We start from the raw sequence: 17,365 nt of genomic DNA on the forward strand, positions 1-17,365 counted from the left end.
AAAAACTGGAAGCAGGCAACATTTGGTCATAGTTCACTGATCCCTGGCCCGGTTCTTATCCCATTATGTTTGAATTGGTTAGCTGTCTTAGTTTGTGAACTCCTTCCATGGAAAAAAAACTACATCTTGTCTGATTTTCTAAGGTCCCAGGGATGATGAGCACATTTTTAGTGCAGGATAAATGTTCAGAAATTGCCTGCTTCCTGCTTGTTAGTTAGGGTGACAGTATTAAAACTGGACAGACTTGGGGTCAGTAGTCCCCATCATCACGTGTATCAGCAGGTGAAGCAGTCTGGTTTGCCCTTGGGTTCAGCATCCTGCCTCTGTGCTCCTACCTGGAAGTGGGACTAGAGTCCAGGGCCAGGCCTGCTGCTGATAGGAGGGAAGTCAGAGATTTTTTTCTAACCACAAATTGATGGATCGTGCTCTCGAGAATCTTGTTAGTCTTTGTTGGTAAAGATTAAATGGCATATGTGAAATAATGGTGAAAACAATAATAATAGCAAATGTCTAGTGAACTTTTACTAAATGTCAGGTGTTAGGCTTGATGCTTCCAAAAATCAGCAACCAGGAAGGAGCACCCGAGATGTCTTTGTTTAGCAAAGGGAGTTGCTATTCAGAGAGGCTTAGTGACTTGATGACTGGCACACAGTCTGCTAGCGGGGTGGTCATATGTCCCACTTGGGGTGATTCTGGATCCCATTTTCATGGCTACTTACCACTTGTCCTGGCTACATTATGAGACTCATGAAATTGTGTGTGGGATACTTTCATAATGCACAAGTGAGATTTCAGGATATTAATATTAAATATACCCTGTTCCTGGCCTTTCTCAGCAACAGGAGGATGATTCTGGAGAAGGAGAGGATGATGCAGAGGTGCAGCAGGAATGCCTTCATAAGTTTTCTACCCGGGACTATATCATGGAGCCCTCTATCTTCAACACTCTGAAGAGGTATGCGACGACAGTGTTTGCATTGGGGAGGAGGGGCTTGTTCAAAGAATTTTCTAAAAGAACCAGATGATGACAAGTAAAATGAGAAGAATGTGGTCTTGGATTAGAATGTTTCTAGGGTCCCCTTTGCCATTTAAAAAATGTTTAAATGTAATTATCTTCCTCCTTACCTACCTGTTCATCCCCTCTCACATGTGTCTGCTCTAATGAGGTGGTGGCTCTTTTGCTTTTCTCAGGTATTTTCAGGCAGGAGGCTCTCCAGAGAATGTCATCCAGCTCTTATCTGAGAACTACACTGCTGTGGCCCAGACTGTGAACCTGCTAGCTGAGTGGCTCATTCAGACAGGTGCTGTCCTTGCTCTCACCCAACCCCACCTCTCTAATGGGCTTTCGCATCAGTATTATGCTAGTGAATCAGCAGTGCCTTGTTTGAATTCCTGATTTTTAATGTTTGTGTAAGTAGGAGTTGAACTTTTTAGCCATTTTCACCTGTTTGACTCTTATGTTTAATCCAGCAGTTGAGGTTTGCAGGAGTTCCCGTTGAGCAGCTTTCTCTGCCCTGCTGTAGAGTTAAGGGATGACATGCTGTACATTTGGTGTATCATTTTCAGGAGGCCTGTTACAGCAAGCAGTGAGTGATAGGTCATTTTGGAGTTGGCTGTGGTTGTGGCTTCTGGCTCATAGGATCACAGTGGAGTCTTACTGTAGATCCACTGGGCTGCGTCTAGATGGTCACTTGAGTAAGCAGTGTCTGGAGAGAAATGGATGTGTTACTGTCGTGATTCCTTCAAGCGAGCCTCTTGGCCACATCTGCTCTCCTTCATGGGACAGCATTTCCTGTTGCCGTCCCTGTCTGTTTGGACTTTGTGAGGGTTTGAAGGTGCTATTCTCCTTTCCATTAGGCAGAGGTAGACCATGTGGTGCATGCTGCTCTGTTCCTTCTTGGGTCTTACTAGCAAGTAGAATTAATAACTTTTTAATGAGTCCAAAGTCTTGCCTTTAAAAGTGGCACAAGCAATTCTGTGTTGTTTGGTTCAGAGAGATGTGGCTGTTGGCCCTTTCTGCAAGAGTGCAGTGGCTTTAGCGAGTGCTGTTGTCTTATGTTTTCTTTCAGGTGTTGAGCCCGTGCAGGTCCAGGAAACTGTGGAAAACCACCTGAAGAGTTTATTGATCAAACATTTTGATCCCCGCAAAGCAGATTCTATTTTTACTGAAGAAGGAGAGGTGAGGAATGTTGTTCTTTGTCTGGTGGTGCATCCCAGGGCCTTTTCCTAGCTCTGTGTATGGAGTGGTGTGTGGCGTATCACGTAAGTACACGAGTTGGGTAGTGTGGTCTGAACTACTCTTTCTGCTGTGCTCAGCACATTGAGGTGCTTCATGTGGGAGGTTTTGGTGCCAAGGCCAAGAGGAGGTGCAGCCAGTTCTCACCTCCCAATCCTCGCTGACTCCAGGCACAGCTCTGGGAGGGGGCAAATTCCTGTGGGTCCTCCAAGAAGCATGTGCTGAGACTGGATGAGACATGCAAGGAGATCATGGAGGAGATACCCCAGGTAGAAAAGTAGATGAATGCTGGAGGAGGCTGGGGGAGCTGGGATGCAGGACTGACCCTGAAGGCAAAAGGCATGAAGGAGGTTGGAAGGAAGAATCTCAGGCTGCAGTGCAGCTTTTAGGAAGTCCCAGCAGGGCCGGCGAGATGTCTCTAGAGTTTTAGTTGCTGGATACACAAGCCTGTGTCTTTTATGACAGACCTGCCTGTGAAGCCCTCTGTGCTCAAGTGGTGGCTGGGAACAGTCATGGAGAGCCTGGCCTTGACACAGACAGGATGGTGGGTTCAGAGAACAGCGTCCCCATCCGTCACACAGTAGGAGCCAAGAGATATTTTTGTGGCCACTACTTGTGGTGTTGGACAGAACCTCCTGTGCTATTTAAATTGTGTCTTCTGTCCTGCCATGGGCATGCAGCTGGTTGAGCGTGAGTCAGTCATGCATGCGATGCAGCTCCTCTGTGCACTTGCTGCCACAGGACTCTCGGATGTCTCCCAGGAAGCTCTCTTCCACTTGTGCTAATGTTGAGTGGGAACTTGTGAAAGCAGAGTGGGTGTGCAGGGGCTGTCCTGCCTCACAGCTCTGCGGCCACAACCAGCCCTGAGTCTGCTTCCTCTACAGCTGGACGCCAATGGCGGCTCTTCCAGTTGGAATGTCCTGGGGTTGTTTATGCAACAGACTTCTCTTGGGCTAATGCCAGATGTCTTACCTTGCTGTCTGTTTGTCGGCAGACCCCAGCTTGGCTTGAACAAATGATTGCACATACCACATGGAGAGATCTGTTCTACAAACTGGCTGAAGCCCATCCAGACTGTTTGATGCTTAACTTTACTGTTAAGGTAGGAAGAGTCTTAGAATCAGGGGAAAGTATGTAGGATTGAGGGTGGTTTTTGATGTCTGTTTGGTCGGTTGTCTGTGAAGACCGTTTTTGACAAAGGTCTCCATCGTTGCACTTCAGCATGCCTTACCCTGAAGAAGGGAGCATAAAATTTCTGCCTGTGGTTTTAGATCAACATTGACTGTGTTTTAGGATTTAGCAGGGACATTTTATAGTGTGTGTGTTCTGAGGAGCCTTTAAGCACACCTGGCCAATCACTCCTTTTTATGCATCAAGGCCTGGGAGGGCTGGGAAGTCCAGGTCACAGCCCAGATTGTGGCAAAGCAGAGACCAGAGTTAAGGTTGGGACCTGAGACCAGTGCCTGCTTGTTCTACCTGCTGCACATGCTGCCCAGCAGCCCAGTGCTGAAAGGTGGGTCACCAGGTGCTGACACCTACTTTTGTTTTTGTGTGGCAGCTGATTTCTGATGCGGGGTACCAAGGGGAGATCACCAGTGTGTCCACTGCCTGCCAGCAGTTGGAAGTGTTCTCCAGAGTGCTCCGTACCTCTCTAGCCACCATCTTGGATGGAGGGGAAGAAAACCTTGAAAAAAATCTCCCTGAGTTTGCTGTAAGTTCTCTACATTGTGAATCTTGGATTTGAAGCAGCTGGTTGGGAGGTTTGGGTTCCCAAACATGAAAATCCCCTTCCCTGTGGAGAATCTCCAGGTCCAAAGTCACCTGCCAGAGAGCAGGTTCCCTGCCCGAGAACTTTGGTCTGCACTTGCCAGTGCTGTGGTCTTGAGACCCCCATCCTGCCTCCTGTATTCTAGAAGATGGTGTGTCACGGGGAGCACACGTACCTGTTTGCGCAGGCCATGATGTCCGTGCTGGCCCAAGAGGAGCAGGGCGGCTCTGCGGTGCGCAGGGTGGCACAGGAGGTGCAGCGCTTCGCTCAGGAGAAGTGAGGTTTCTGCTTTCCCCACCCCTCTCTGTTGCTTCCATAGAGCCCCGCGGCCCTTGTCCACAGCCATGCTTCCTGCCACTTCTGTCCTGCTGTCTAGAGCTGGTGGTCAGGGTAGTTTTAACCTACGTGGGGAGCTTGCCTTCCAAAGTGTTGCTTTGAAGACTGTTTTGTGAGGTACTTGAGTGTACTTCTAATTGACTCTGCTTTTATATGCTGGGATTCACAGATAGCAAATAACAGTAGTCCTAAAATAGTTATTCGGTGATTATTATATTGTAGTCTGTATCTTACAGACCAAAGTTATATCTTCCTAGCTTTATTTTTAGAGTCTTAGCAAGGTATTTAAAAAGTATGAATCTCTTTATCAAGTCTGTAAGGTGCATTAGAATCATTCTTTTCCAGTTTGCTCTAAACATTGTTTCCATGGGTGGGTCAGTTAATAAACAAGTGAATAACAAAAAAACCAAAATGGATCCTAATGGTTTAGAACATTAAATGTAAGAAAAGAACGAGAAAGAAAAATCCGCCTAACATTGTTAGTGACAGGCTATGTGGTTTTTCTGTCAAGAGGCCATGATGCCAGTCAGATCACACTGGCTTTGGGCACAGCTGCTTCCTATCCCCGGGCCTGCCAGGCCCTTGGGGCCATGCTGTCTAAAGGAGCCCTGAACCCTGCAGACATCACTGTTCTGTTTAAGATGTTCACAAGCATGGACCCACCTCCTGTTGAACTGGTAAGTTACCTCTCATTATAGCAAGGTGGGGTCCCCTCTGTGCCAGGGCAGGGTTGTTTTGGAAAGTCTCTTAAGTTTCCCTGATTCTCTTAAGGCAGTGAGTGCAAATGCCTTTTGAAACGTTGCTGTCATTTCTGTCCTTCCCCGTCCCACTCCCAGCCTTCATGCCCATTAGACGTGCTGCCTGGAACTCTGCAGGTGGCTGCAAGTGCGCATACCCTCTCCTGCCAGACTGTGCTTGGTGTGTGCTTCTCCCCAGATCCGGGTGCCAGCCTTCCTGGACCTGTTCATGCAGTCACTCTTTAAACCGGGGGCCAGAATCAACCAGGATCACAAACACAAGTACATCCACATCTTGGCCTATGCAGCAAGTGTGGTTGAGACCTGGAAGAAGGTACTGTCAGCCTTTCAGAAGATAAGGGTCCTCCTTTGCTTGGGTATTATTGGGTAATTTGGGCTGCAAGAAATTTTGAACCTGCCTAACAGAGAACATGTCTTTTCTTGTGTTTTACTGATGGTGAAAGTGCTAAACATCTCAAGAAAATGCTCCTCTTAATACTTCTTTAGACTGTCATGTGAAGTATGACTAAAAAAAGTGAAACAGGTCCCTAAGCCAGAGACAAACACGACTCTCACTGGTTTACAGTTTCTGTACTCTGCACAACCATGAAGTTTGACAATTAAATTGACTTCTGACTTCACAGATAGGGCAGGGGATGTGGAGACAAGGCTGTGGTGCTGTCAGAATCCACCAACCTGTGTGTGTTTTCAGAATAAGCGAGTGAGCATCAATAAAGATGAGCTGAAGTCAACGTCGAAGGCTGTGGAAACTGTTCACAATTTGTGTTGCAATGAGAACAAAGGGGCCTCTGAACTCGTGGCAGAACTGAGTACACTTTATCAGTGTATTAGGTGAGCAGTGAAACTGATTGCCAAACTAAATCACTGGGGGAGGTGGCTTTTGTTGTCATATTGAAAGCTCACTAACAAAAGCTGCAGAGATACTTGTGTGTTTTATTTTATTTTGTAAACAGATACAGAGAGCATGAATAACATGTATAGACAGTATGGGTCATTTTCAGTTGTTTAATAGAAGTAATTTCACAAATTAAACTAAGTGAAAGGAAGACCACCTGGAATTACAAGAATGGAATTGGAAAAGTTCATTTTTGCCAGGTGCAGTGGTGCACACTTGTAATCCCAGCTACTTGGGAGACTGGGGCAGGAGAATCACAAGTTTAAGCCTAGCCTGGGCAACTTAGATCCTGGCTCCAAAAAACCAAAAAATGGTTGGGGATGTAGCTCAATAGAGCCCTTGCCTAACATTCATGAGGCTCTGGATTCAATCCTCAGGACCACAAAAAAAAAAAAAAAAGGGGCTCATCTATAGCAGAAGTCTAAGACTAACGTAGTATTGCTCAGATAGAAACGAATGACCTGTGACTCTGCACTTATGTAAATAGATTTGCCCTGGAAATCATGCATCTTCTTAGGCATTTGAATCTTTCTGTTTATCTGTATGGGAACCAAGAAAGGGGTTTGCTAACTAAGGTAAACTTGAGCCCATGTACCAGACACAGCGGTCTCTGCATCACCCACCATCTCTTCTCCATTAGCAAAGGGGTTGAATGGGCTGAGGATAGAGACCGCTTCTCACCTTGCACCTTCGAGAGGCCACCCCTTTAATAAGCAGCTCCTGGCAGCACAGATGAAGGGGCGGTCTGTGTTTGTTCTCAGGCTTCCTCCCCTTTAATGCTCTTGTTGCATATTGGTATTTTTCCCACCTTTGGTTTAAAGGAGGCATTCTGCTGTGTTTACCTGTAGGTTTCCAGTGGTAGCAATGGGTGTGCTGAAATGGGTGGATTGGACCGTGTCAGAACCAAGGTACTTCCAACTGCAGACTGACCATACTCCCGTGCACCTGGCATTGCTAGATGAGGTGAGAGGCAGAGGGCTGCCTGGGTATGCAATGTCTCTGTCTTGCATGTGTGTTGTCATATGCATCTTTTTGGTGTGTTTAGTACATACTCTTCAAAATTAGCTATTTCTATCCTAAACAAGGATTTTCCTTTTAAGGACCTAGTTTCATTGACTGCATAGATGTCTCAGTTTTGTCAAGTGTCATGGGAAGGATGAGGCAGGGCTGAGGAGTTTGCTGGCCCTGGGTCCAGCACAGGACTAGCAGCAGCAGCCATGAGCTACCTGTGCTGACAGTGACAGTGAGTGGTTCTCTGCATGGTGAGGGAGCCCTGCGACCTGACCACACTGCTCAGCAAGGCTCCCCATGACCTGTTTGTAGATCAGCACCTGCCACCAGCTCCTGCACCCCCAGGTCCTGCAATTGCTTGTTAAGCTCTTCGAGACTGAGCACTCCCAACTGGATGTGATGGAGCAGGTGAGTGGCACCGGGGCACGTGGGGACTGGGGGTGCACCCCATGCTGACCTACTCTTTTGGCCTGCTTCTCTGCAGCTTGAGCTGAAGAAGACACTGCTGGACAGGATGGTTCACCTGCTGAGTCGAGGTTATGTACTTCCTGTTGTCAGTTACATCCGAAAGTGTCTGGAGAAGCTGGACACTGACATTTCACTCATTCGCTATTTTGTCACTGAGGTCAGCAGTGCACCGTTGGTTTCGTGTTTCATGTTCTTTACACTAGCAGTGTCCTTTATGGCTTAATTTAGTTCATTTTGTACCTATCTCTGAGAAGTGTACTTTCTGATAATCATAGTGATGACAATGACAGATAGCAATTTTGTGAGCCCTCCTACCTGCAGGAACTGTGTTACATGTTTCCCCTATGTTACCACCCTGCTGCCTTAGTGTTGGAAAATGGTGTCACCAGGGAAGCCAAAGGGGGAGGCAGGGATAGTTTCAAGAGTGCCATTTCACCTGTGTTGGTGCGATGCCCTTGTTGGCCAGGCAGGCAGAGTAGCCCTGTTTTCCCTCGTAGGTACTGGATGTTATCGCTCCTCCATACACCTCTGACTTTGTGCAGCTCTTCCTCCCCATCTTGGAAAATGGCAGCATTGCGGGCACCATCAAAACAGAAGGCGAACATGACCCCGTGACAGAATTTATCGGTAAGGTCTCAGTAGATCTGCTCTGGCTACATCGGTATGTGTCAGTTTGCACCTTCTGTTTCTAACCCAGTGACTGTGTGCGTCTGGTTTCAGCTCACTGCAAGTCTAACTTCATCATGGTGAACTAAGTCAAGCATCTGCAGAGCTGAAGCAGGTTTTCCAGGCTCCACTGAGGAGAGCCCTCTCAAGAAGCTGCCATTTGCAGCTCAGCCAGCACCTTGGATGTGGAATCTGCTGAGGGGTGGATGACTTCCTTAGAAGCAAAGTGTTAGCAGTGTGAGAGCCTGCTAGTGACATCTCCTCCCCGTATGGTCAGTCCAGTGCTCAATTCCCTCCACATTGCCTCCGCATGAACCTGCTGCTGGCCCTGGGGGTGGTGGGAGTTGTGAAGTTGAGACTCTGGTGAACAACTTTTCAAGGCTGACTAAGTTTTCTCACAAGAACCCAATTGGTTAGTTGATGTTTTGTTGTAATTGTTTAAATTTGCTAAGAATAATAAATTTTTAAAAAGCTTTTGTGCTGAATTATAAGGTGCAGGTCCCATGTTGGGTTCTTGTATAAATAAGGCATGCTGGGCCTTGGGTGGAACCAGATGGTTTATTCATCACTTGGACAATTTGAAATTACCACCTCCCTCCCTACACTGAATCCAAGATGATTTAAGAACTGGTAATAAGTCTGAACCATTTTACCTCTTAAATGTGATATTAGCGACCACACTTGCTAAACACAAAATACCAAGCGCCCTGCTGAAGAAAACAGGCCCTGTGCCTTGGCAGATGGAGCCTGGAACCACCTTGTGCAGGTACTTAAGTCATCAGCGGTCAGCCCTCCTCAAGGTGCACTTAGCCAGTACCACATGGTTCTCAGGTCGACAGGTACCCTTCTAGATGTTCAGTTTGGTGACCAGTGTCCAAGATTGACAATCACCCAGCCCTGCTAACCGAACTTGCGCACAGGATCCCAACTCCCGTGAACTGCTCTTCCAGAGGCATCCTCCCTAGACGATGGGGTCCCCAAATGTGCAGTACTCCTCGATGGCCAGGTTGTAGCTGGCGCCTCTCCCATCCTTGTAGGTGCTGGTCACTATCTTCATCCAGCCTCTCTCACCCTGCGAGATGCCAAGGCCCCCACGTCAGCCCTTCAGCACATGGTCTCCGGCTCCACCCTTCTGCTCCAGACTCAGACCAGGCCCTTGGCCTCCACCCCGCAGCCCAGCCCCACAGAACAAAAATACCCAGACAGCCTGCCTGGCCACCCAGCACCCTTTCCCATGACCCTTGTCAAAAATGCCTTGTATGAGATATTCACTTGGTTAATACTTAACACAAGGGCCCCCTGCCAGTAGCTAATTAATGTAACAAAACATGTTGACTGTTTAGACCAGATGACTTATCCACCTACTAATATCCCCACTTGTAGTTATTTAATAAAAAAAAAAACAAAACTGATTTCATCACTTCTGTATTTACCATTTTCCTCCATTTCATAATAATGAATTTCTGTATCAAGCTATTAATGGCTAATATTAGTTTTAAAAATAAAAACTCTGGCAGTTATCACCCCCTGGATCTTTGACCCAACCTAAAAGTATTCATGAAAAACCTACAGAGTACTCCTAAGGAGAGTCTGAAACTGGCAGGAGAAAAAATGACCTGGTTGTGAAGGAGGAAGGTGGCCAACTGCATCCTTGGCAGGGGTGTCCCAGCCAGGCCACTTCACTTTGGTGCCAGTTCTGGTGTCTCATACTGGGGGGCAGAAGAGGAACTGGCATCTAGTGGGTAGGGGCCCCAGGGTGCTGCTAAACATCGGACAATGCATAGAACAGGAATGGCCCTACACAAGAAGCATCTGCCCAGAGCTGTGGCTGACAGATGGCTGGAGCAAGAGGTTTAGCTGGCTGCAGGCCACAGTGCTCAGTCAGAGGTCAACAGCCATGGGTGAGAAGTGTGGCCTCATTTTCTAGGTACAACCATAAAGTGAAAACATCTCACCCAAGGTTCGCCCCAGGAATTCCGGACAATCCAGTACTCGGTCCCGTCACTGCTGACACCCCATCCGGCCACTGAGATAATGTGGTTCACATAGGCCTTGTCATGGTACTCGGCATAGATGCCGCCAGTGTAGTTGGCCATCCCTTCTGTTGCCATTATGCCGCAGCTGAGAGCAAGCAGTGAGTTATCACCTCACCCAGAAAGAGGCTGCAGGTAGCCTGCTGCCCCAGGGGTGAATCCAGCCCGCCCCACACGGTGGTTCTGGACAGACTTGAGTTGCTGTCGCTGCGTCCTCCAGCCCCAGAACACCACAGCTGTCACCACAGCTGGGCCTCTCACCCCCACGTGTCCCACAATAATCCCATGAGGGGCAGATCAGTCACTGGTTGGGGTTTACTTCTGAGAAAACAGAAGTTCTCAAAGGTGAAAGTGGTGGCTGTAGCTCACACTAGGGAGTAAAACTGGTGGTGGGGCGGGAAGCATGATCGACACACAGGTACACAATCCTGCTGGTACACCTGGCGCAGCCTCACCTGGTGGCCTGTACTCACCTGATGGGACCATTCGTGTAGATCTCTGCCATCATCTTCTCCCTCCCTGAGAGGGAGCCATAGTCGCCCACTCTCCAGAGGGTATAGTTCTGGATGGTGTGGCACTCTTTGAACTCCGTGCAGGTCCCACACTGGTTGAACTTGTCACACTCTGGGTGAGAGCAAGCAGTCAACCTGGGGCTCTCCTCACTGCCCAGCTAACCAGGAGGCCCAGTGCCCTGCTCATTACTAGGAACCGATCATCTCCTCTTTCTGCTATGGAAGAGCTTCAAGGAGGGCTCCACCCTCCTCGAAGGGTGGAAGGAGGGAAGAGAAGAGAGGTCAACTTTTGACTATAGAGCAGGAACTCTGGGTGGGCTTTTTCCTCTCTGTAAAGACCAGGAGAGGACCTTTCCACAATACTTCAGAGCTGAAATCGAGTGCAATCAAAATACTAAAACTCAACAAGATGATTCTATTGCTGGCTAGTGAATAAATATGCCATTACATATGGTTAAAAAAAACAAAACAAAACCCCTTTCTTGTTATTTTGGTTTGAGAGATATCCACAATTAGGTTAGAAAAGAAGAATAAGAAGGTGTGCCCATGTTCCACCTCATAGGCATGATGGCCATGTTCCCTAACTCTGGGCATTTGTACTTTCACCCATCCACCCTGCCCGGTCTTCAGCCTGCCTGGCTACCACTTTGTTGTTGCCTATTTCTGTTGTGGTTACACATCTGTCCAGATCTTCTCCGGGGACAGTAAACTCTTTGAGGATTAAATTGTTGGTTTAATTTGTCCAACACCAAATGCCCAGGGCCTGGCACAACCGGAAAATGGTGGATCTGCAGCCACATTTACCAATACAAAGACAAGACTGTTTATGGCAAACACTCAGGTCTCTGATGTGCTCCAGCCACCTGTCAGGAGAGGTGGGATCAGAGCGACTTGGCCTCGGCTGGACAACACCGGCTTGGGGATGTCAGTGGGGTGGGAAGGGCCCCAGGACTATCTGATTCCACAGGGAAGTCCCCCCTGGGGTCTCTGACCCTGCTGGGTTTACTAAACCAGGACAGAAAATTCTTTGGGCAGTTTGGCCCAGGAAGCAAGGAGACAGAATCCCGCTGGCCTGGGTGGGGCTGAGTATTCCTGCCACTTCAGTGGGTACAGGACACTAGAGCCAGCGTTCACAGGGTTGGGGGACAGCATTGGGCTCCTTCCCCTTCCTTCCTCCTGCACCTGTCTCAAATGTCTTCTGAGTTTTCCAAAGCTTTCTGCTCTGGCTGTGAGGGAGATCTGGGGTCAGGTGGCTTAAACCTGCCAATTATGCATTTGGGTCCTTTGGTTTCTGAAAGGAGCAGCCTAAAAGGAATGTGTCGACTCTGGGGATTCTGGGCCAGCCTGCTCTGCTCACCCACAAAGTGCCCATTGGCTGCAGGCACATCTGGGTACACATGGCCCGGAGTACTGGGCAGGGACCAGGTTGACAGACCCACTGCTAGACCTCCTGCCTCCAGCTCTGGGTGCCAGCTTCCCTACCAGCTCTCTGTGCCCAGCTCCTGGAGAGTAGGCTCCACCCCGCACAGGGTGGAGCAGGAGCACTTGCCCTGCTCCATGCAAGGCCTATTATAAACTACCCAAATGTCACAGGTCAGAACCCATACATCACATCAGGGCCTCACCGCAGCAGAAACATGGTCTAAGGCTGGAGGCCCGGGAATTGGGAGGGTGTCCTTTGACCTCTCCCCATGCCAAGGGAGGGTCTCCACAAAAATGATGAGTTCCATAGCTCTACTAGGTTCAAGGCAGCACTGGATGAGGTTGGCACAGGTTCTGGGAACAAGTCCTCCCCAAAGACCGGGGGTGCTGACCCTCCCCTCCCCACCACTCCAGCCACAGCATCACAAGGGTGGGACTGGCCTGGGCTTACAGTACACTCTCCCAGGGAAGAGGGACAGGGCAGCGGGGGAGTGGGCAGGGCCTACCCTGGTCCTTGGCCTGGTAGTTGTTGCAGGTTTCATCAGGGATGCCGTGCAAGTGGGCATACTCCCACACTGGCAGGTCGTTGCCCCCTTCGCAGGAGCCAGCATTGCCGCAGTCAATGACGTTCTGCACAGATAGCAGGGTGGAGGGCCACGCCCCCTTCCTCTTGATGTTGATGCGATCTGGAAGGTCAGGGTCTACTCAGCACCTGCCCTCAGCAGCACCCTCCTCACTTCCCCAGTTGGCACTGGAGGCCTAGGTCAGGCCACAGGGTGCTGCCCACCATCCTGCCTCCAAGCCCATGCTCAGGGCTCAGGCTGCATGTCTCTGGAAGGCTCGCTCCCATGCCCACCTCCTTGTGGAGGCCGCAGCTCAGCTGCGGCTCTCCAGAGGTCTGCCCTGGCCTTCTGGAGCACTATGGTGTCTGCCTGCACCGCCTGGCTGCAAGTGCCACCAGGTAAGGCCAGATCTGTCCTGTCCACACAGGTCAGCCCAGTATATCCTCAAGAAACACCTGCTGAAGGACTGAAGGGATGCCTCGGCTGCCACATGAGGCAGGCTGAGAGTCAGAAAGCCCTGTGGAGAGGGACCAAGGTGGGCACCTCCATGAGCAGGTGCAGCCCAGGGACTGAACGAGCCCCAGGGAGGGGCTGATGTAGCCCCAGGGAGGGGCTGATGTAGTCCAGGGGAAGGCCAGGGGGGATCCAGACCCAAGCACATGGTGAGTCAAGGGGCCTGAGCAGCCCTGGCTGCCACAAGCCTGGGCTCACACACTGAGGGCACAACTGGGGCTGAAAAACTTGCTCCCCTTCCCAGAAGAGGACCCAGGCTACCCAATCAGGATCATCTTGCTCTCCATTCTGCAGGACTAGGTTACCACAATACTCCTTATGGCCCACCCTCCTCTCCTGCAGCCTCACCTGCCCTTCTCCTAGCTACCACGGGCTCAAGAGCAGCCTCCGCCTGGCCCAAATCTCTCTTTCTTCCTCGTGCAGCTCCCCTGGGGTGCCACCTCCTCATGTCACCTTCTAGACTCCTGCTCACACTGGTCCTGGCTCCATAGGTCTACTCATTTGACCAGGCCTGGGCCTTTTAGGATCCCCCCACCCATAATCCACCAGGCTGAAAAACTCAAAAGGCAAGTTCATCCTGCCACCACCTAGCCCAAGTCTCTGTGCCCACAAATGTACCTCCTGGGCCACTGGCGAGTAGATTCCCAGCTTCCCAAAGCCCATGGGCCCAGGTTCCCTGCCTCCTTCCCCAGAACAGGACTCTTCCAAACTCCCTCTTCTGCCTATAGCAGCTACCCTTCAGCGATGGGTCTGCACACACTCAGACCCTCCTTTGTCCACCAGGGGTGCCCCCATCCTTTGGGGTAGAAGCAGGTGCCCCACACTGGCTGCTGCCTCCCTTTGGCCTGTGCCTCATCTTTGGACTTCCTCCCCATCTTGGGCCATCAGTGAGGGCTCTCACACCTGCTGTGTGCAAAGCACTGTGCCCACACCCTGTGCTGGGGGCACAGAGGAGCGAAAAGACTGAAGCTTCATCTCCCAGGGCTCACAGCACACAAGGAGGCCAGAAGCCAACAGATAAACTTGAGCAAAGTGTACAGTGTGGGGGAGGGTCCAGAAGCATGATAGCATGTATGTAGGGCGGGCCAGGGGACAGCCGGCCAAGGAGAGAGGGCAGGAGTGATAAGGAAACAGGGAGGAGAGGCGCCAGGCTCCCCCTCGACCTGAGCAGGGTGGCCTAGAGAGCTGGGCTGTAGGCTCTGGTAGTTCACAGAAGGATTTCATCTTTTACCTGAGTAAAATCATGAGAGGGTTTCAAGCTGAAGAACATGATCCACTGGGTCGAGCAGGCAGCTGTAGCAGCTGAGCCCACAGCAAGGGCGGAGGGGCCATGGTGGTGTGTGGCCTCTAGGCTTTGGCATAAGTATCCCCTGCAATGGTGGAGAGGGCTGCAGGAGGATGGCACTGTGGGTGGGAGTGGTGGGCAGAGTGAGATGCTCCGAGCCATTGACTGCCTCTGGTTGGAGGTGGCAGGAATCCGAGCAAGAGGGTGTTGGGCAGTTGAAAGTGAAGGAGTCCGGGAGAAGGGCTGGACCTGGGAACTGATGCTCAGAATTTGGGGAATGAGAAGGGAAGGCTCAGTGGGAAGGCAGAGCCAGCCATGGGGGTGGGGCGGCCTGTGTTCTAGGAAGGCAGTGGCCTGGGGACTACACTCTGTTCATGGCAGCTCACAACCATGGCATGAATGGGGAGTGGTAGAGACGGTAGCAGGGCCAGGGTGGCTCAGGATGAGAAGAGGAAGTGGAGGGGTGCAGATATTTATAGAGCCCAAGGAGTAGGGTGGTGGGAGGTGGAGCAGGGTCAAGGGGTTTTTCACTCATTTGTTTGAGATAGAAGAACTTCCTCAAGGGGATGAAGGATGACCTCCTGGAGAGGGACAGGTATTCTCAGTGAGAGGCTTGGACACTTGACCCCATGGAAAGAAGTCTCTGGTAGCTTCTATTTTCTCAGTGAAAGAAGGGCCATGGCCTTGATGGCCTTGATGTTAAAAGTTTAAGGAGAAGAGTGAATCAGCAATCTGCACAAAGATTCCACTGCGGAAATGTAGGGCTGATGCCTTGGCCAGGGATAGGTGCCATCTCAGAGGGGACAAACTGCCTCTAGCCATCCCATCTCCTCCTTGCCCTGCAATGTCCTACAAATGTGTATCCTGTCACATGACCTCTCACTGGCAACCTTTCTAGTTCTTTCTCCCCTGACTCCACCCTGTGCTCTGCAGAGAAGTCCCTTTCACTTCCCCAAAGCTGGCTGCCATTACTGGGTGCTCTCCTGGACTTTATCCGGATCCTCTGCCTCCAGATTTGCTAAAACCAACCAGCCTGGCCCACGCCTCTCAGATCCTTCAGGGTTTAAGGCCTTGGCTCTACCTAAGTCAGAGGGAGGGACCTTGGCCCACCTGCTCCCTTCCTCCTCTTCCTTGAAGGTTCAGAAATATGTTCCAGCCTCCAGAGGGCTCCTTACCAGTTCCCAAACAGAAACAGGGCTGGACCACCAAGGGAGTCTCTGCTAGATGCCACAGCTATAGCCAGTGGGCTCTGGAGTCCAGACCTTACCCCCAGACGAGTTTCTAGGTCAAATCCCAGCTGTCACTATGGACATCTTCTGCAGCTTCCTCCTTGTCAAACAGAGCCATCATGGCTGCTAGGAGGCTTAAAGAAGATGCTCCACATGAGGCCTGACCCCAGCTTCCTAAGCAGCAGTGGCCACAATGTCGCTAACCCTTTCAACACAAGCCACACCTACAACAGGCCTGGCCAAAGAGATAGCAAACAGGGAGGAGACAGCACCTAGCCATTGCTGTCAACTCCCAGCCAGGGTGAGGGCCTGCCCCAGTGGAATCCAGGTTCCTGGAACTCAGGCCGCAGGGCAAGGCCCCTCCCAAATGCCCCAGGCACACCTGGGCTTCCCAGCTTTTGCCCCCTCTCCCAGGCCAGGGTGCAGCGGCCCTCAGGATGGTGGACACCAAGATTCCATCTCCCTCCTTGCCCTGGACCTTCCTTGTCCACCCAGTAGCCAGAAGGCTGGCTGGAAGCAGTGACCAGATCAGGGCAGGGGCTGTAGCCATACTCAATATTTCAACCACAGGACATTTTTCATCTCAAATATTAACTGCTTCTGAGCACAGTTTCACTTCCATGTCCCCAAGGCCAGGCTGGGAGCTTGGTGATGTCGCATTTCTGGTTCCTTCTCAATGGCTGAGCCATTTGTCACTGAGCTTCGGTCCCACTCCTGCCTGTACCTAGAGGCCTCAAGTGGGCCCATGGTGGATTCCCACAGAATGACCCAGCTTGTGTCACTTTGGTAGAGGGCAAAGGTCCAGACTCATTCCTGGCTCTGAATCATAGGCCTCTGGAACCTTGGGCTGTGGCTGCCTGTGCCGACTAGGAGGCAGCCTGGATAGGTGCTCCTGGCCCTTAATCAAGTGGCAGCTACCCTCTGCCAGGACCATCATGGAACCCTAGGCCCCAGACCACCTACCTGCCATGGCACTGGTGCTGCCATGGGCCCAGCAGGAGCCACAGTACTGGGGGATGTGCTGGTTCCTGGTGACACTGGCATAGTTGACACCATTCACATTGCGCCAGTCCCAGTTCTTGGGGAGATCAGATGGAGACAGGTACTCATGCGGCCGGGGGTATGTCCTGGGAAGAGAGCAAGTGAGTACCAGGGCTCCTGGGGTAGCTGGGAGCCCACCAGGGGCCATACTGGCCGTCCTCCTGGGGCCCTCTCCCCTTTCCCAAAATGTGGGAGTGAGAGTGGAGGGCCTGATCACCAGGGAAGCCCATCATATGCCAGCAGGCCCCAGCACCCTTGGAATGTGAGGGCAGCAGGCTACCCTCAAAACTAAGGGAAGGGGAGGGCTCCCCAAGAAACACCAAGTGCTGGGGCAAGACACAAAGGCCAGGAGGGGCTCCAGCTGTGTGTGATCCCCCAAAAGGGCAGATGTGATCTCCCAAAGCCTAAGCAGGCAGGGCACCTTGGTTCCTAGAACCCCAGGGAAGCAGGCCCCCCACTGGGGAGCGCGCCAATGGGCATCCCCTCCCCCAGGCACGGCCTCGAGCCCACCTGCGTCCCAGCTGCGACAGCTGGTCTCCCCGCAGTGGCCGGTAGCAGGTCTGGCCTGGGCGGAAGTAGAGGCTGGCCCGCACCGCGCCGGCCAGCAGCACGAGCACCAGCAGTGGCTG

The 17,365-nt window shown here is 51.2% G+C and overlaps 2 protein-coding genes across 2 annotated transcripts in view; one reads left to right on the forward strand and one right to left on the reverse strand.

Moving 5' to 3' along the window:
• Positions 1–809: 809 nt before the first annotated feature.
• On the forward strand, positions 810–8,623 carry Nelfcd (negative elongation factor complex member C/D; the record flags this gene model as incomplete). Its single annotated transcript, XM_015480626.2, has 14 exons — positions 810–955; positions 1,192–1,301; positions 2,070–2,179; positions 3,231–3,338; positions 3,795–3,947; positions 4,150–4,280; positions 4,852–5,017; positions 5,277–5,411; positions 5,790–5,929; positions 6,842–6,956; positions 7,317–7,412; positions 7,489–7,629; positions 7,970–8,099; positions 8,193–8,623. Coding segments are annotated over 14 exons (1,716 nt in total), but the record flags the coding sequence as incomplete, so codon positions are not given.
• A 924-nt stretch (positions 8,624–9,547) lies between these two features.
• The window catches only part of Ctsz (cathepsin Z), a 23,502-nt gene continuing 15,684 nt past the window's right edge, over positions 9,548–17,365 (reverse strand). Inside the window, exons 3-7 of the mRNA XM_048810538.1 lie at positions 17,247–17,362; positions 16,659–16,822; positions 12,612–12,791; positions 10,645–10,795; positions 9,548–10,259 (exon numbers count right to left, since the gene is read on the reverse strand). Coding sequence (XP_048666495.1) covers positions 10,055–10,259; positions 10,645–10,795; positions 12,612–12,791; positions 16,659–16,822; positions 17,247–17,362 — 816 coding nt within the window. The 3' untranslated portion in view covers positions 9,548–10,054. The remainder of the gene's footprint in view (positions 10,260–10,644; positions 10,796–12,611; positions 12,792–16,658; positions 16,823–17,246; positions 17,363–17,365) is intronic.

This window comes from Marmota marmota, unplaced genomic scaffold, assembly GCF_001458135.2.
Source record: "Marmota marmota marmota unplaced genomic scaffold, marMar, whole genome shotgun sequence".
NCBI classification, from domain to species: Eukaryota; Metazoa; Chordata; class Mammalia; order Rodentia; family Sciuridae; genus Marmota; species Marmota marmota.